Below are 19277 nucleotides of genomic sequence, written 5' to 3'. Positions count from 1 at the left end.
TATGTTGAAACTACAATTTACAATTTAATTCGATGTTCTTGGTTCAAAGTTTGTTAGTTTGATTTTTGTTTTTGTTTGTGTTTGTGTTTTTATTTCTGTATCTAGTTTTTGTTTTAATTTTTTTATGATCACTTTGTCTGTGTATGTGTGTGTGTTTATTTGGTGGTAACTTTTGTTTGCAACATTATTTTTATGAAATGAGCCATAATAAATGAAGCAGCTTCTAGGCATATACAAAATTAGTAGTCTTTATGTTTAATTCTTCTGTTTATTGTAAACAAATTGCACGTCTCGTTGCTTGGGACAGCAGCTGCGCAGCTAGCGGCGCAGCACATAGAGCGAAGACTGGACGTCAAAAAGCTGACTAGGATAATATGGCGCAGCTGAGCGTCAAAAGCTCATTGTTACAAGACGCCAATATGCAGAGCTTGGAACTCACTCTCTCTTTCTCTTTCTTTCTATCTTGCTGTGATGTCGATATGCAGAGACAGGCTCTAGCTCACTCTCTCTTTCTCGCTCGCTCTCGCTGTGTGCTTGGCCGTGATTGGCGCAGCTGCCTTAAATCTATTTTGCCTATTGTTTTGGGTAATTTATTTTTGCAATTGTTTTTTTTTGTATTTAGTTTGTTTTACTTGTAGCTTTGCTATTGTTTCTCTTATACTCTTTCTTTTCTTGTAAATTGTAAGTAAGTTATTTGTTATTTTGTTGTTGCTGGAATCACAGTTAGTTTGTGTTGTTGTAGTTGTTGTTTTTCATTTTGTAAAAAAAGAAAAAACGTTTTATTTGATTTGCTTTGTTATTCGCTATTTCTATGTGTCTCATCTCTTTTCTATTTATTTGTAAAATTGTTGTATGCTTGTTTTGTAAATTATTAAACTATTGACGGTGGTTGCACATAAGTAAATATTATTTGTAACTCTAGCCTGCCTCAAGCCTCCGATTCGAACCCACTTTCCAGTTCCCTCAAAACTTCACCCTCTCCCCCGCCTCCCGTCCTCTACTCATCCTTATGCCTCAGTTTAACTTTTAGTTGATTTTTGATTTGTATAAATTATAATAAGTTTCTCCTTTGTATTGTTTGTCTGTTTGTTTGCTGTCTGTTTGCTTTAAGCTAGCACATACGTTTAAAAAACATATATTCAATATATATAGTTGTCTCTCTTGCCTCTATGGTTTTTTGATTTTCGTTTCCATTCACTGTTCGTCCGTCAGTCCGTCTGTCTTATGGTAAAAATTATATATAAATTGCTATATAAAAAAAAAAAAAAAAAACTAAAATCCTTTTATTGTTTTTGTGGTTATTGTTATTGTTACTATTTCTCTTTGAGTTTCTCATTCGATTTAATGTTAATTTCAACAAAATTGCTGCTGCTGGGACATGCCTCTTGCTGCTGTTGCTTCTTCTTCTTCTTCTTCTTCTGCATTGGTGCTGCCAACCTGTTTCGTTTCTTTTCCTTTCATTTCGATCTCATCTCCTTTCGTTTCATTTCTCTTCTGTCTCAGCTCTCGAGTTAAACTCTCTATTAGTTAGTTTCTTTCTATATTTTGTACAATATATTTTGCTATTTAGTTTTAAATAAATGTAAAATTAGTTTTTTAGTTTAGCTTTTAGAGTTGCTCTATGTAAACGGCAGATTTATGGTACTTGGTGATTTGAATGTTTTCTTTTTGTTTTCTTTGCTCTCAAAAACACAGACTATTTTCATATATTGCAGTTTGTTGTTGTAGTTAGTAGTTGCCTTGCAGCTGCCAGAACTAATTAGATCTCCTTATATATTCCACTAAAAAAAACCCTCACTTAACCATAGAAAACTTTGCATATTAGATAGAAAAAAAAAAAGAATTTAAACACTTCTACTAATTACAATTATTTATGCTTTAGTTTCAAATCTTAAAGACATTAATACCCGTGCTAATAGTTCTTAATGTTCTTCATCTTCTTCTATTTATAAAAAAAAAAAAAAAAAAAAAAATTAACCCTGCACACACATTGATTGCTCTATGGCTTATCAGTGCGCTGACTGTACCTCAGCACCGTTTCTTCGAATTCTCATTTGAATTCGAATTCGAGTTCGAGTTCGAGTTCGCATATTAATAATATATATATGTTTATATATATATATAAAAAAAATAATTAGACACTTGTAAATCTAATAATAATGGTAGTAATAATAGATCTATACATCAATTTTCATGTTTCCTGTAATTTATGCCTCTTGTGTGTGTTTTTCATTCATTTTCTCCGCTCTTTTCTTTGAGTGTATTCTGTGTTGTCTAGTGTAGTGTGAGTGTGTTTGTGCTTGTGCTTGTGTGTGTATGGTTCGTTGGCTTATCTGCGTAGGAGCCGCCTCCTACGCGCCTCATCTCAGCGCGGCGCATTGTGAATGTGCGTGGTCAAATGCTTGGACAGATAGTCGGCCCGGGCGAAGCACTTGCCACACGACTCGCAGTGGTACGGCCGCTCGCCGGTGTGGATGCGCAGATGGCGCGTCAGATCCGATTTGCCGCCGAACGCACGTCCGCAGAACAGGCAGACGAACGGACGTTCGCCGGTGTGCTTGCGCACGTGCAGCTTCAGGTTCTCCTTGGAGCGGACGCACTTGCCACAGAACGGGCAGGCGAAACGCGACGTGGTGGGCCTGCAAAGGAAGTTCGTTAAAAATAAATCTGATTTGGTAAAGTCAATAAAAAGCGAAACTGGTTCGTTTGTACACGTGAACTAGTTCATTTGGCATGGTCTTATTTTCTTATTGTTAAGTGAACTGCAAAGTTCTAAATCTGCACTTAGTTCAATTGAACTAGTTCTTGTGATATTTTCCAACATTTTTTTTAGATTTTGCTAAAGTATAAAAATTGCTTTAAATGTATAAAGCTTTTGTCATTATGAACTAGTTCACAAGAACTATGAATCAGTTTCGTTTGATGGATAATAATCACATGGAACCAGTATATGACTTATTGAACCAGGTGAATACACTAGTTCATTTGTGCAAACATCTTTTGTATATGATGGGGAAACTGCTATGGTCAGTTCTTGGTCAACTAGTTCACTCATGGAATCAGTTGAACTTACCGCTTGTCGCGCTGTCGCTCGGCCGCATCGACTCGCAAGAAGTTGAGTATTGAAGCCTCCTGCGGATTGAGGCCCAGGAACTGCTCATTTGGTATGCGCTCCGCATTGATCAGCGAAGTCAGCGAACTGAGCGAACTAATGCCGCTGCCGCCCACGCCGCTGTTGGCAGTGCCAGCTGCGCCAGCCCCTGGACTGGAATTGCAGCCAGCTGCAGCGGCCGCCGCAGCTGCTGCTGCCGAGGAGGAGCCAGCCGCAGCGCTGGCCATTGGCAGTGAGACGTGCGCCAGATGCGGAGGCAGTTGCTGAGATTGCGACTGCGACTGCGACTGCGACTGCTGCTGCTGTTGATGATGATGGTGTTGTTGCTGTTGTTGTTGCTGTTGCTGTTGATGGTGATGATGGTGTTGTTGATGATGATAGGAGGGATCCGTTTCCAAGTGGTGTGCGCTGTTCAACAGGCGTGACTGCAAGGCAAGAACAAGTTCAAATTATGGATATAAACTCGGAATATAGAGGACTAGAATAGTTTATTGGAATGATCTATATAGCAAGGCCAATATTGGGCTGGGTCTCGTTAAAGATGGCAAATTTTATGATAGATGCATGTTATAACGTTCATAGAGGCATCAGAGGTAGAGGCAGCTGCTGGGGGTAAGCCCCGGGGGCAAAGGGAGTCCTCCACACTTCCGATGTCATCAAGCTCATGCTTGATTCGATCGATTTGATCTACTGCAGCCGCGCATAGCCGGGTAAATTGCTGTAATCGCACCACTTACCCGCTTGTTTGTACTATGTATGCCGTCCGAGCTGCTGATGTTCGGCTCCGTGGCGCTCGTGGAGGCCGAAGCCGATGAGTTGTTGTCATTGTAGAGCATCGTAATGCCCGCCGAATCGATAGTGTTGTCCTGCTCGTGCTCCTCGCTGGTGGCCTCTTGCTGATGGCCGGAATCGTCGCCCTCGCGCTTCACATTGATGCGCAGATCCTCGCCCTCGTCGGCCAGCATCGGCTCCTGCGAGCTGGTGACCACATCCTGGTCCAGCTGGGCCGATGTGGCTGCTGCTGCGGCAGCGGCTGCTGCCGCTGCTGCTGTGCCGCTAATCATGCGTGCCACGCCCACGCCCACACCGACACCGACACCCACACCGATGGACTTCTTGCCGTGCAGACGCTCGAGCGCATGGTTGAGCCGATGCTTCTTGAAGCTCTTCAGATAGCGGAACTGCATTCCGCAGACGTCGCAGGTGAACAGTTTGTCCGCGGGCAGGCGGGCGCGATGATTCTGCTCCTTGTGCTTGGCATAGGCGCTGCGATAGCGATACGACTGCCCGCACTGCTCGCATATGAAGGGCTTCTCCTCGCCCGGCCCAATGTGCGGATGCTGCAGTGCCGCATGCTGCTCCAGCAGCCAGACGTTCGGGAAGTGCGCGTTGCAGACGACGCAGCGCGTCTCCTCCTCGATGGGCTCGCTGAACAGCGATGAGCACGTGTCCGACGGACTCTTCAGCATCTGGCTCAGCTGCTGGTGCTGGGCGAGCAGTGCGCCGCTCGGCGGCGGCGTCGATGAGGTAGACGACGAGGAGCTCTTCTCCTTGCAGCTGCTCGAGGTGTCCGTGCAGCTGACGGGCGTGCCCGCCCCCGACAGCAGCAGCTGCGTGTATTGGCGCAGCCCGGTGGCGTCCACAATGACGCCAGCTCCACTTCCAGCTCCAACTACCCCAGTGCTGGGCGTGCTGCTGTTAGCGGTGCGACGTCGGTGCTGCTGCTGCTGGTGTTGGTGTTGGTGCTGCTGGGCCAGCAGCTGCTCCAGGGATTCCTTATATAGCAGTGCGCTGCTGTTGGGCGTCACGACGCTGCGCTCGCTGCCCAGCTCGACAATGGTGACGTCATCGTTGCCCTCCGACTGGGCATCCAGCTGCGATTCCGCTGAGATGGCCGTCGATGAGGTGGCCATCTGCTTGGGCGAGGGCGTGCCCGTCGATTTACCGCCCTTCGAGGGCTGAAAATAGCCAGTGGGCGTGGCATAGCGCATATTGAAGGCGACATGAGGCGGCGGCGGCGTTGGCTGTGATTGTTGCTGTTGCTGTTGCTGAGACGGTTGCTGTTGCTGTTGTTGTTGTTGTTGTTGTTGTTGTTGTTGTGTGGCTTGTTGCTGCTGCTGCTGTTGTTGTTGTTGTTTGTACTGTGGATCGCTGGAACGGCTCGTTGTGGACTGCGTCTGCTTGGCCGCGTAACTGGCCGCAGTTGGCTGATAGTCCTTGGTAAGCAGATCGCTTAATGTGGTAAAACGGTGGGGAAAGTCCTTTGGCGCGCTGAGCAGGCCGCGAGTGCTGCACAAAAACAGTCAAAGGCAACGTATTGAATGTGCTCGAGATGGAATGGAAGTGAGTGGGGGTACTTACCGCAACGCCTCCTCGGCCAGCCAGGTCTGATGGTGCAGCAGGTTCAGTATTCTGGACGGATCAATGTCGAACAGGCTCAGCCCGAGCGGCGAAAAGGGAAACGCAAACGGCGTGGGACAGCGACTGGCGGCCATCGCGCTCATCGGGGAGCCAAAGTTGCGCAGCAGCTGTCAGGGGAAGAGGATAGATCAGATCAACGCGCACTATAAACGTACATATGTATGTAGTATATGCATATCTATAGTCAACTATTAATGCTGCTTGTCGGTAGATTGGGGGGCTCGTTGGGGTCGGGGGGCCAGACAATTGCTGCTAGGTTGCCAGCATGTGGCATGTGGCATGTGGAGTGTGTAAGTGCATTAGGTTCAAGACAGAGTCACAATCGAGATATGCATACATAGTTAGATATAGGGAGAGCGGGGTGAGTGGGGGGAGCATGCAGTGCGGGTTTTATGTACATAGCCTACACTCTCCAGCAAGAGTCGTCTCTACGCAAGCCAAACAGCACAACTAAGCATAATTATGTGAAAATAGTGACTAAAACTACCTTAGTTGCCCTTACTAATTGTTGAGTCAGTCGTCGCGAAGTACTTACGTATGCGTTGCCAGCGTTTCAGGGCCTAGTTATAATTATTAGAAATGCAATACATAGTGTAAATATACACTGTCATACAAACAAAAGATTCGACGATCATCACCAATCGCCAAGTGGAAAGAAATAGTAGAAATATGCAATATATGCAAAGACATGAGTTATTGAAATTGCCAGTGTTGCGATTTAAATTAAAGTATTTGAGAATTTTGAGTTGATGCCAAATGAAATTTAAAGGTTTAATAACCGATTAATTACTCACAAAATAGTCTTTAATTACTTGACAGTTTGTAATGACTCGTATTTCTATATACGAATAAAAGTACTTACTTTGAAGTAATTAATCATTTACTTACTGTAACTTATAATTCCTCGAGTAATTAGTATTTCGATTTGAGTAATTTCAGATACTTAAAGTAATTAAACCTTTAAGTTTGTATTTTTTTTAGAATATTAATAGCTCAAATACGTACTTATATTTAATAGTATGTTTATACATATGCTACAGTTTGTCTAAGCCCAATAAAAAACTCGTACTCGATATTTTCAGTAGTTTTATTTATATAGAATTTACTTTCCCTTCTTTTCATCTTGTTTTCTTTTTTTGCTTTTTCTTTTGTTATTATTCTTTTCTTTTCATTTTCATTTTGTTTTTGTTTTGTTGTTTCTGTTTGTTTTGTGTTTCATTCTTTTCTCTTTCTTGTTTTTGTTAGTTTGCTTTGTATTGTTGTTCTCCATTTTTACTTTCTCGCTCATAAACGTTGCTTTTGTTTTTTGTTTTTATTTTGTTGTTGTTTGCATTATAAACAGTTAACACTTTCGTCAACTAGAAATTGCGATATCTAGGCTATATAGCTGGCCCTCTATCATATCATATCATATCATATCATATAATGCATGTATTCTGTTAGGTCCTCATAGGTTAACCTTGTTACCTAGTGCTGTCTAGACTGCCTGTTCATCATCCTTATCGTCCTCATCGTCATCTGCTTCAATTTCCTCTTCTACTACTAACTTGGATGCTACGTAGCACTCCCGGATAGCCTGGGTTATTATTGAATTTCGATATTGCAAGAAGATTTTTTGCTGCGGACTCTTTCTGTTGTGTTTGTATGTGCGTGTGTGTGTGTGTGTGTGTTTCTCTGATCTGTGTGTGTATTGGTTTTTCTCCTTGTTTTTATATTTTTTATTTCTTTTATTTATTTTTTTTTATAAACTATGATATGCCTTGCTTTGCTTAAATATTTTGTTTATAAACTTTTTAGCTTTTCATATAATAATTTCATATAAATTTGGTTTGCCTTTTTTGGGGTTTGCCTAAAATATGTTTAATTTACCATTGAGTGTGTGTAAGTGTGTGTTTGTGTGTGTTTGTGTGAGTGTATAGGTATATCAGTTATTGAATTTCTTATCTAAAATATTTGTTGTTGCTTGTTCGCGTCTATTTGTTTTCGGTGCCTGATATAAGCTGCTCTCATTATCATAATCATTAATCATTAATCATTAAACATTATTCATTATTCATTACGAGTACTTGACTTGATTCCATTATTCAGCATTGGACAACTCGAAAATGAGTTGGCTATAAGTGTTTTGTGTTGCTCAGTGCTTTTAGTTGATTTTAGGTTTTTCTCTTTTCATTTTTTCTGGGGGTTTTACATTCGACTTGCTTCGACTACGAAAAAAATATATTTATATATATATATATATATATATATATATGTGTGTGAGTTGGTATATATATGTATATGTATATATAGAGCATTTTTTAACCTTCCTTTTTGTGTTTGTTTTCTGCTCTCATATGAAATGAGATTTTTTCTTGTTGTTGTTGTTGTTTTGTTATATATTAGTTAAGTGAAGCTCAAGCTCTTTAAGCTGGTCTAGCGACCAGATGTAATCGTCATACAAAATTAACAAATGAGTTAAATGCGCTGACAAAAAGCTCAATGATACAATATTCGCTATGCGCCCAGCGAATTCGCCCAACATCCGTCGTGGCGTCCATTTTGAAAGCTCGGCGAAATCGTTGAGAAGGCGTTGATGATCGGGCTGTGTGTGTGTGAGTGTGTGTGTATGAGTGAGTGAAAAAATGAGTGAAACATGCTTGAAGTAAATGATTTGTTTACTTTATGTCAATTTATTTGAGAAAAAATTTATTTTCAAATATATATATAAATATATGTATATATGTATACATACACATATATGCATATATACTAAAAGAAATACTACAAATAATGAAATGGAACTTAAATTGCAATTTAATATTAAAATATAATTATAATTCTATTTGAAAAGTCTGAATTGGAAAATAATTTTTAATGCGCTGTTAGCTAAATAAATATGGTTGAATAATTGTTAAATAATTGTGTTTGAACGCTTACAAAATAATATCAATAATACCTAGGCATATAATATTTAAATATGTATATGTAGTTTTTTTTTTTATATTTATGAATGTAAATATTTATATTTATTTATTTATGTAAATAAAATCAAACACAACTTTAAAATTAATAATAAAAATGGAATTTAGTCACGCGCCTCTTAAATATATTTTAATATATTATTTGTAATTTTAAATTTATATATATATGAATGTATGAATGTATGTGTGTGTGTGTGTATCTGCTCACTTATTCTTAATGCGTTTCATTATATTTAAAATGTTGCTTCTGCTGTTGCTTTATAGTTAGTTAATCATAGTTTATAAATATGCTTGTATGTCTATATTGTTAGGAACATATTGACGTAATTATAACGTATTGCAGCTATTTTTTTATTTTATTTTTTATTTTTGTAACTTGTTTTTGTGTGTGTTTTTGTTTTGTCAGCGAACCACCTTCTCAACAGCCCAGAAGCATATCAAAAACTCAATATTTAGTTGCCATTTGCCGCAGCTGAAGCTCGAGCAGCCTCTACATAACTACTTAACTAGCCGATCAAAATAATGAAAAGGCAAGTAAGAACGTAGCAGTCGGGCGTTACCGACTGCTGAATACTCATTCACGACCCAACGTGCTACCAGATTCCAATTGGTATATATATATGTATGTATGTACATGTAGTATATATACTTGATTTGTGCACTGCAATAGACGGTGTCAACAATAAGTTGGATCTTAACTTTCTAACGGATTTGTAATGCTCTTAGTGGGCGGATCGGGAAAAATAAAAAAAATTCAAGTGTCTATTTCGGCGAAATGATTTGCATTCATAAAGATAAACGGACGGACACTACTCCAATCCAATATGTTCCTTTCACCTTCGCGAATGAGTATAAAAAATATGTAAAAATTATAATCAAACGTCAACTCAAGCCTCAAACTGACAAAAAAAAAAAAATCAATTCGAATGCAAAATAATAATAATAATACAAAATTTGTGGTTTTTGCTTCTCGAGCTGCTTCAAAGATTTATATTAATAACGTGTGTGTGTTTGTGTGTGTATGGGAATGAAATATAAAATAATTCAATATATTTATATATTTTTCTGTATGTTAAGAAAAAAATGTCTATTTAAAACAGCGCGCCATAAAAAAAAAAAAATAAACAAAAATTATGATGAGCCTCATAGGAAACGTAAAATTTCAACCGTAGTTAACTAAAACTATTATTTAGCTATTTATTTATTAATATTATTTACTTTTTATTTATGAATGTCTGCTGTCTTTTATAAGTATTTTATTTTATTTTCATTTATTTATTTATTTATTTTTTTTGGGATGTGGCAAAATTTGCTAAATTAAATTTAAGCGCAATGGAAATGAATAACTTACAAAATGTTTTTAGAAAACATTATTAACACATTTTCAATCGTATTTTTAATGTAAAATTAATTTTAAATTTAATATTATTGTATGTGTGTGTGTATGTGTGACTGTTCATAAATTATGTTAAAATTACATGGAAATTCAAAACAACAAAAAATTTTGATGCATTTACGAATTTCACTTTAAATTTTAGTTAGATTTTTAATTTAAAAAAATTCATTTAATTTGTCGTTTTTTTTTGGGTTTTCTTTTGGTTTTGGGAAGGTTAAAAAATTGCATTATTTTTTTTCCGTGTTATTTTGCTCAAAGTTTTGTTTGCGTTTGTTTCCTTTTTGCTTCTTTTTTTTCTTAAGTTTTATAAAGTATTTTGATAGTATTTTTTTTGTTTTTTTGGTTTTAATATGTTTTTGTTGTGGCTGTGAAAATATTTGCGCTCTATAAACTAATATATTTCTCCATAATTTTTTGTATCTGTATTTGTATTTTTTTTTTTTTTTTTTTGTATTTTGTTTTGGTTTTTTTTTTTCCAGTGGATATGCAAAACTACTTTGTTGTTTGTTTGTGTTGTTGTTGTGTTGCTACTTCTGTTTTAGTTGATTTGGTTGTGAGATTGTTAAATCTGTTTTGAACTCCTCCTGTTCTTGTTCTTCTTTGTAGTAAGTAAAATTTTGTTCGCCTTGAAGCTTTTCCATAAATTTTACACTGCTTACAAATACTGCTGAGTGTGTGTGTGTGTGGCTCTGTGTATATAGTATGTATATATATATATGTTTTTTTTTTTAAATATATATATATGATTCAATGCCTCCATTGCTCACTAAAAAAATAACTATAAAAAAAAACTGCAATTCTGTTGACTTTCTTCTATCTCATCATCTTTTTAGCTATCGCTTGTTTTTTTTTTTTTTTTTTTTTTTTTTACATTTCTTTTTTGCTTTTTATAAAATATTATTTTTAGTATGTATAATGTGTATATATGTATTGTATATATATTTATATGTTTATTATTATTTTTTGTTTTTTAAAGGGGAGTAGGCACTACAGTGTTGTTTTTTTTTTCATTTTTCATTTTTCATTTTCCATTTTCATTTTTGAAGTTTTTCTCTTTGCTTGACTTACAGATACGGTTTCTCTGTTATTAATATTTTACCAAAAAATTGTCGAATCCTTCATTCGTTATCTTAAAATAAGCTTAAAAGCCTTATTTGTTGTTTTTTTTTCCTCTTCTAGTAATATTAACAACTCAATTTTGTTTCTTCTTCTGCTTTCGGTTCGGCCTAAAAGTGTATTGGTGTATGTAACTGTATGTGTGTGTGTGTATAGTATCTGTATATGCACTCTTTATATATGATGCCTGATCTAACAGCAATCTAAGCTTGTTCAACTTATTTCATTCGACTTAGCGTATCAAAAAGTGTGTATGTGTGTGTGTGTGTGAGAGTGTATTTAGTTGGCTATGTATAGTTATTTTTATGTAGGCATTCAAAAATTGGTTCTATATATGCTGTTAGTTGTTGTTGTTGTTGTTGGTTGCTAGACTCGTGCTAACTATTTAGAATATGTATATGTTCTTCTTATTTACATTCCGAGTCGGAGTCATTGCTATTATCATTAGCATTTCGCTTTCAGTGTTGTAAAACGCCAAACGAAATACTATTAAAATTTTCTACGGTCAAAGTTTTCATAGTCAAGTTTACAAGTCGGCTATATACATCGCTCTGTCTGTGTGTGAGTGTGTGCGTGTGTGTATGTGATCTAGTTCAAGGAACTAGTTCACAAGAGCATATATACACACGAATTCTGGTATATATTTCTGTGTTTTTTTTTTATTTTTTATTATTTATTTACAGATGTCTCGAATTATTAGCTTGGCACTCAAACATATTTAGTTATGGGGAGTTTTTTATTTGTTTGTTCTTTGTTGTTGCTGTTGATTATTTAATTATAGTTATTGCTTGTTATTTAATGCCGATGAAACCAATTACTGTGTTTATTGTATTCCATTGCATAGTTAGTTTATCGGTTATCGGGGTTTACTGTTCTCATCGTTTATCGGCTGAGTTTCTACAAGTTTCGCTTATTCAAAGTAACTAACAAACAAAAAAGGCGTATTCTCTTCTTCTTGTTGTTGTTAAAAACAAAAATAAACAAACAATTGTATATATATATATTTTTTTAATGGTATATCGTATCATTGTCATATCAACTGCATTAACAATTACATCGGTGAACCCAAAAAAAAAGAAAGAATAAAAAAATGGAGTCAAACAGAAGCATTTCCATATATGGGGAGTCATTGTTATGATCGACTATCGTTTATTGGTTATCGCTTATCGATTAATGCAATTGTGGCTATTTGTTAATCAAGGTCAAGGTTGTACTTGTCTTTTGTAAGTCTTAAATTATTTGTATTGTAGGTGATTATATGCATTTGTGAATGTGTAGAAGAAGGCAATTCTGTCAACAGGGTACATTTGTGTTTCTATTTCATAATCAAATACCCTTGCCATTTATATATATGTATGCATATATGTATATGTATGTATATCTTCTATATGTATTCAACTGAAACTTAGCTCAGTGCGGAGATAATAGTATTAGTCGGAACTGGTTCATTTACGCTAAGCTTATAGGAACGTTTCAAATCGATGCGAATCCAATCAAAATCTCTGGCGAGGGTATTTCAAGTTCGGTGTACCGAATCTTTCTCATTTTCACTATATACTTTGTAACAAAATGTGCTAAAGTTTGTATTTTTATTGTTGTTGTTTTCTACGTCTGTGTTTAGTTCATGCGAACTAGTTCCGCTAGTGGGCGAACTAGTTGTATTGAACTACTATTTATATGCATCTGTGTGTGTATGTGTTAATTGAATCAATTGATATGCGCATTCGAATTTATACTCAATTCCCTGCAGTGAGTTTCCTTCTCGGTTTATTGTCTTAAAAAATGTAAAATGTAACTATTGGGCAGTTGAACTATTGGAACTGGTTCGCGCGAACTCAACTTGAACTGTAGCACACTCGTAATGGGATAAACAAATCAAAATAATTACATGCTACGACTGTAAAGAAGGCATTTTGATTGGGAGTCAATTGAATTATATTTGATTTAAATAAAGCATCCATCCCCTTCTGTATCTATCTCCCTCTCTGTCTCTGGCTCCGTCACTGTATTACTTATATGGTTTGAACTATTTGCTTGAAAAATCCAAAGTTGTTTGTTTATAATTTATAAGGTATTAAAGTACGTAGAAGAGCTCACTTCTGGGTCATTCTATATCTGCTATCTATATATATGGGGTATATATATATATGTATATTTCTGTATACATACTCCATATACAGGTGTGTATATACTCTATATATATGTATAAGTTCAAGTATTATTCAATATTTCTCTGTTTCATTGCTGTATATAGTTCTTATTCTTTTTTTTTTGTTATCATAAAAAAATATATTTCACAACAAAATAAACAAACAAAAAAAAATGTAAAAAAAAATATATATAGCTATAAATACATACATATATATATATGTATGTATGTATGTATATTGCAGCCCATTTTTAAGTTCTCTTTTTTTTTTTTTTTTTTTTTTTTTAATTATATTATTATTTGTTAAAGTTGTTTAATATTGGTACTATTGTTGCTTGTTGTTGGTTGTTTCTTGTAGTTGTATATATGTTTTGCTATATTTATATATATATATATATTGTTTGCTGTTGTTGTTCTTGTTGTTGTTGTTTAGTTATATTGTATTGGAAGAATCTGTGTGTTTACCCTGAGCACTTTTTCTGCTAGACAAAAAAAAAAAAAAATATTAAAAAAAAAAAACTATTGAAACTAATTCTTTATAATTATTATTGCATGTGTACGTATTATGTTATTATTGTTAAATAATAAACAAATGTTGTTTTCTTTAATATTTAGTACGCAAAAATGAGGCCAAAGTGAAATTTTGTTTAGAAACATTTTTTTTGCTGTTGATAAAACTTTTTCCGAAACTTGTATTTTGGTTTTTGAGTTTTGAATTTACTTTTTTGAATTTATTATTTTATGTGTTTTTTGTTGTTGTAATTTTGGTTTTGTGCTTCGCTTCGATTGAAATGTTATTATTATTTTGTTTTGTTTTGTGCCAAAGCTTTTTTTTAAATACATTATATTTATAGATATTTGACGAAAACTTTTTAGTTGATTTTTCTTTTCATTTTTTCTTTCGTTTTTTTTTTTTTTTTGTTTTTTTTTTTTTTTTTTGTGTTTTTTGCGGACTTGGAACAAAAAGTTAAGTTTGTTAATCGTAGATTGTATTGAATATAGTCATATGTATGTATGTATTGCATTGTATGTATGTATGTATGTCTCTATGTGTGTATGTAATTGTATTTAGTTATATATAAATTCGACTTGTATGCAAATCTAGCGTAAATCTTTTGCCGTCCTCCGTAGCCCAAATTATTTGCTTATAAACCTAACGCATGTGTGTGAGTGGCTGTATAAATGTGTATGTGGGTGTGTGTGTGTGTGTGTCTGTATGTGTTGTCAGGTCAATCTCACTAGAATTAAATTCTATTTGTTTTGTTGCTGTACAAGTTAATAATTAGGCATGCTTAGCTTCAATTTGCAATGTATATATGCGATATAGAGGCATATACATATATGTGTATGTGGGAGCTTATATGCATACATGTATATATATACATATATTCATATATAAATAACTTGCTTTGCTTACTTCTGGTTTTTGCTTTTTATTTTTGTTTTTTTTTTTTCTCAAATATTATTGTAGGTATTGTATATGTATGTATATATATATATATATATACATATACATATATACATGTATATATGTATATATTTATATAACTGTTACTACGTCTGTATATATATGTATGTATATATATATATCCTTTAAATTCCTGTTTCCTTTAAAATGCAATTTTTGCAGTACGCCTAATGATATTCTGCTTACTCCTCTGCTTCTTCTTCTTAATAAAGTGTGTGTGTGTGTGTGTTGGATTATAACTGTTTATGTTAGTATATTTGCCTCTACTGCTTGTGGTGCTAGCTATATAGCTTTAACTGAGGGAAACGAAACTGAGTTCTGAAATCAAACTGAACCTGCTCCAATTGCTTCATACTTCATACTATACTATGTATATACATATATATGTATATGTATGTATATATATACATACGTGAGCTCGTTATAATCAATTTGAGTCTAGTTCTAGCTGAAGAATCGCCGTCGTGCAGGCTGCACTATGCGTGCGCGCTCTATTAAGTTTCGATATATATATATTTGAGAAGCGCATAGAAGGCTGGGTGCGTTATTCCTGTTCTTGTTAAGTTACCAAACAATTGCTGCAATTTTGTATTGTTGTTTTAAAAAAGCGCGCTCTACAATTTTTTGTATATTTTTTTGTTGCTTTTTTTGTTTTTGTTTTTGCCTAAAAATTTTGTTTTCGGTAAAATTTTGACTAAAAATTTGTATTAGCATTTACATACATATATGCAGCAATACCTTCTAGCTGCTGATTAGCGATTTATACATATATATATATAAATACATATGTATGCGTGTGTGTGTGCTTAAAAAAGAAAATCTGGCAACTCTAAAAAAATAAAGAAACCAAATCATTAGAACAAGCAAAGGAAAACTGAAAACAAATGAAAATGAGAAATGAAAATGGGAAAAACAAATGTAGTTGTTGTTTCTGTTTCTGTTCTTGTTGTTGTTCTATGTGTTCTATTCAATAAATTGCAATTTGTATTTTGTATATTTTGCTATGCTTTTTCGATTTTTTATGTTTTCACTTTTTTTTGTTTTTTTGTTTTTCTTTTTTTGCTTTTTCGCTTTTGTCAAGGAACTTGTTGAAGTGTTTTCAAATGGCGTCTTGAAATTAAACAAGTTAACAAAACATTTTGAATATAAGGCCCACGGTGCACAGTGAACCAAAGTAAGGAACTTCTGATCACAACTTAAGAGCTACTCAAAAAAAAAAAAGAAAAAAAAAATGGAAATAAAGCTTAACTTAATGAAATTAATTTATGAAACATATAACTAATAGTATTAAGTATGCATACATATACGTATGTACATATGTATGTGCGTGTGTGTGTATGAATGGTATCGGTGTATGTGATCGTAACACAATGAATGAATGTAAATGAAATGCGAAACAAAATGAAAATGAGCCAAGAATCGGAATCGAAATCGAAAACGGAACCAAAATCAGAATCGGAACCCAAAAACGTCATTCAAAAATAGTTTTCTTTTGCTTCAACTGCAATTTTTGTTTTTTTCGTTTAATTTTTAATTTTGTTTTTATTTTTCATCATTTTTTGTGTTTTATTTTATTTTTTTTGCTGTTTTTGTTTTTGCTTTGCTTTGTTGTTTTTCATTTTGTTTTGTTTGCTTTTTACTGACATAATAATTATTTCTCACATAGCTTACAAATTCATTGTGTGTTTGTTGTTGTTGTTTAATATTTACTAAGCGCAAAACAAATCAAATTAAACCAAACAGAATTCATTTTTGATAAACAAAAATAAAATTAAATTAAAAAAAAACATAATATTTGGATTTGAATACATATTAAAAAAAAAAAAACTTAAAGTTGTTGCCATGATTTTTTTTGTTTTTGTTGCGCTAAAGCTAAATAAATTTCATATAAGTTGGTACAATAATCGCAATAATCATAATAATAACATTTGCTTAAACATTAAATTAGAAATATGAAAAAAAGATATATATATATATATATATATATTTATATTTATTTAGTTATAATAATAATAATATTTTTATATGTATGTTTTAATATAATAATTCAATTAATTTATAATAGAAATTATTTCGTTTTTGTTTCGTAGAGACACACAGAGCGTTAAACAGTGCGAAAAGAATGCAATTTATATAATCAAATTATAGATTCAACTCAGTCTCAGCTAGACGCTGTGCGACTCTAAAAGCTGCCCTTGACCGGTATACAGCAGAGGTCATACAAATAATGCGACTGAATACTAGATGCTGAACAAGAGACTCAGGGGTCAACAAAGTATTTGCAACGAATCTTAAGAACGAACGAATACTCCGGGATCAACTGAATGTTCTTGAAATTATTTGCAAGTAATACTAAGGTTAACATAGATGGTTTTTCATTTAGATGGGTTAGACCAAAGATCATGTGTAATACAGAACATATATGCAGTTCGATTAATATGATATCATGTTGTTTTCCTTTTAAAATTTTTAAAAATTTTTGGTTCTCAAGTCTTGAGTTCCATATATCATGTTGTTCAACAAATAGTTCACAGTTGCACTAGTATACAGCTATATACATGTATATATGTATATATATATGTATATAGAGAACCTTTTCAACTTCTACGCTTCACACTTTTGCTTGGAATGTTTCTCTCTCACTTTCGCTGCGGCTGTTTCCTGTTTTCTCATGCGCATTTTGGCGGCCAACAAAAATGTCTAAATAAATTGCATATATAATATATATACTAGATTTTATATATTATATATATATATATATTAAATTTTCTAGCGAATCGAAAAGTGGCAAAAAAGCGTTTTTAATTAATTTTTCTTTTTGTGTTTTACTATATCTTATTTAGCTTTTAATTTTTATATTTTTTTATATTTTTTGGTTACGTTTGATTAATTAATTAATTAATTATTGTGTAATTGTTTTTGTTTATAATTTTGTTTCTAAAAGGCCGAAAATCACAATTTTGGTTTTGTTTTGTTCCTAAACGTTTAATTTTGTTTGCTTTTTGCTTGCTTGATTTATTTTTATTTATACTCATATTTTATTATTATTATGTTAAATTATTTTTGTTTTTTAGTTTTATATTTATGTCATTCAAAAATTGATTTTTTCCTTGCATTTTGAACATCACAATGTCGAATTGATGCCTGTTGGATTTCCATTTTTTTTTTTCATATACTTCTTTTTGTTTTACCTATTTTTCCCCGCTCCCGCAAGCCACTGCCTCTAATACTGCGCGCTCCCTGTGTGTGAGAAAAAAAGCCAACAACAAAATCTTTTCATTAATTTTTTTTTCTTTTTGGTATTATTATTTTTTGTTGTTCGAAATGCAAAGCGAAGTTTGAATTCTCAATGGTTTAAATACGTTAATTTCACATATTTTTGTTGTTGTTTTCTTTTTTGTTTTTTTTGTTTTTTTTTTAATGCTATCACAGCCAAATTGTTTAATCCAAAAATGTTTATGTTTGTTTCCTTTTCGCTACTTTTTTATTTTGTTTTTGGAATTTTGCTTTTTTTTTTTGTTTTTTCGAAAAAGTCTCTTGTTTTGCATTTTTTTTTGTTTGTTTTGTTTTTGTTTAAAATTTAGAATTTTGAATTTTGCCTAGCGTGCGTTTTGCTTTATATTTTAATTTTTTTTTAAATATATAATTTGCGTATTTTATTGTTGGTTTGTTGCCATTCTCTATTCAATTCTCGTTTTCGTTAGCCGTTAATCCAAAACGCGCAAGGCCGCAAAAAAAAAAAAATCGCTTTCTAAATAAGCTCTATATATGTATGTATATCTGGTATATCTAGTCCACTCAGAGCGCGCCCAAACGTTGATATAGTTACTTGATTTGTTTTTTGTTTATAATATAATAGATTTGTTTTGATTTCTATTTGTTATAATTTTGAGATCGATTTGTATTGTGTTTTTGTTTTCGCTATACATCTGTGGGTTACTTGGGCTCTGAGCTCGGACCTATGAAAAGGTTTCTATGCGGCCGGTCTAGGGAATATTTCTCAGCTCTTGTTGTTGTTGCTGCACAGCGCTTAGCATTTGAATTGAATCGAAATAATAACTGAATACAAAACCTTGTTTCTTAGTTTTGTTTTGTTTTGTTTTGTTTTCTGTTGCCTAAGAGCTAAAAATCACTTTGGATTCTTGCAAATGTTTAGCCAAAAGTTTCTGTTGAACAAAAAAAAAAAAAAAAAAAACGAGTTTGTTTATTGTGTGTTTGTTGTTGTTTCCTTCTTGGTCAAAGCAAAGTAAACTGAGCGACAAAAAGTAAAGAAGCTGCCCCAAAAAGTAGGCAACGCAAAATTGTTGTTGCCAATCAAAGCGAACGTAGCTCAATGCGTGTATGTGTGTGTGTGTGTGTGTGTGTGGAGGTGTTTGTGTGTGTGTGTAGGGGGCTAAATGAATAAGCTCTGCAAATCAATTGAACGATAAAAGTTTAACAAAAGTCTGGAGCGACAAAGTTGAAGGGAAATTCAAATCGTTTGAGGCCTAAGCAAAATCAGTTTCTATATAGCTGGCAGATTTATAGTATATATGTACATACATACAGATATATGCACAGAAAATATGTGTTTATTTCTGTTTTAAAGCTGTACAATTTTGAATTTGAATTGTATTTAATTGTTAAAAAAAAACTGTATGCATTACTAATCC

General features: G+C 33.8%; 1 protein-coding gene across 1 annotated transcript in view; it reads right to left on the bottom strand.

Moving 5' to 3' along the window:
* Nucleotides 1-605: 605 nt before the first annotated feature.
* Nucleotides 606-19277, bottom strand: part of LOC6585183 (pneumococcal serine-rich repeat protein) — a 154367-nt gene continuing 135695 nt past the window's right edge. The window contains exons 6-9 of the mRNA XM_002010783.4: nucleotides 5474-5640; nucleotides 3850-5401; nucleotides 3074-3537; nucleotides 606-2639 (exon numbers count right to left, since the gene is read on the bottom strand). Coding sequence (XP_002010819.3) covers nucleotides 2366-2639; nucleotides 3074-3537; nucleotides 3850-5401; nucleotides 5474-5640 — 2457 coding nt within the window. The 3' untranslated portion in view covers nucleotides 606-2365. The remainder of the gene's footprint in view (nucleotides 2640-3073; nucleotides 3538-3849; nucleotides 5402-5473; nucleotides 5641-19277) is intronic.

This window comes from Drosophila mojavensis, unplaced genomic scaffold (assembly GCF_018153725.1).
Source record: "Drosophila mojavensis isolate 15081-1352.22 unplaced genomic scaffold, ASM1815372v1 contig_136, whole genome shotgun sequence".
NCBI classification, from domain to species: domain Eukaryota; kingdom Metazoa; phylum Arthropoda; class Insecta; order Diptera; family Drosophilidae; genus Drosophila; species Drosophila mojavensis.
Note: the sequence above shows the minus strand (reverse complement) of the source record. Positions and strands in the feature narration are given on the sequence as shown.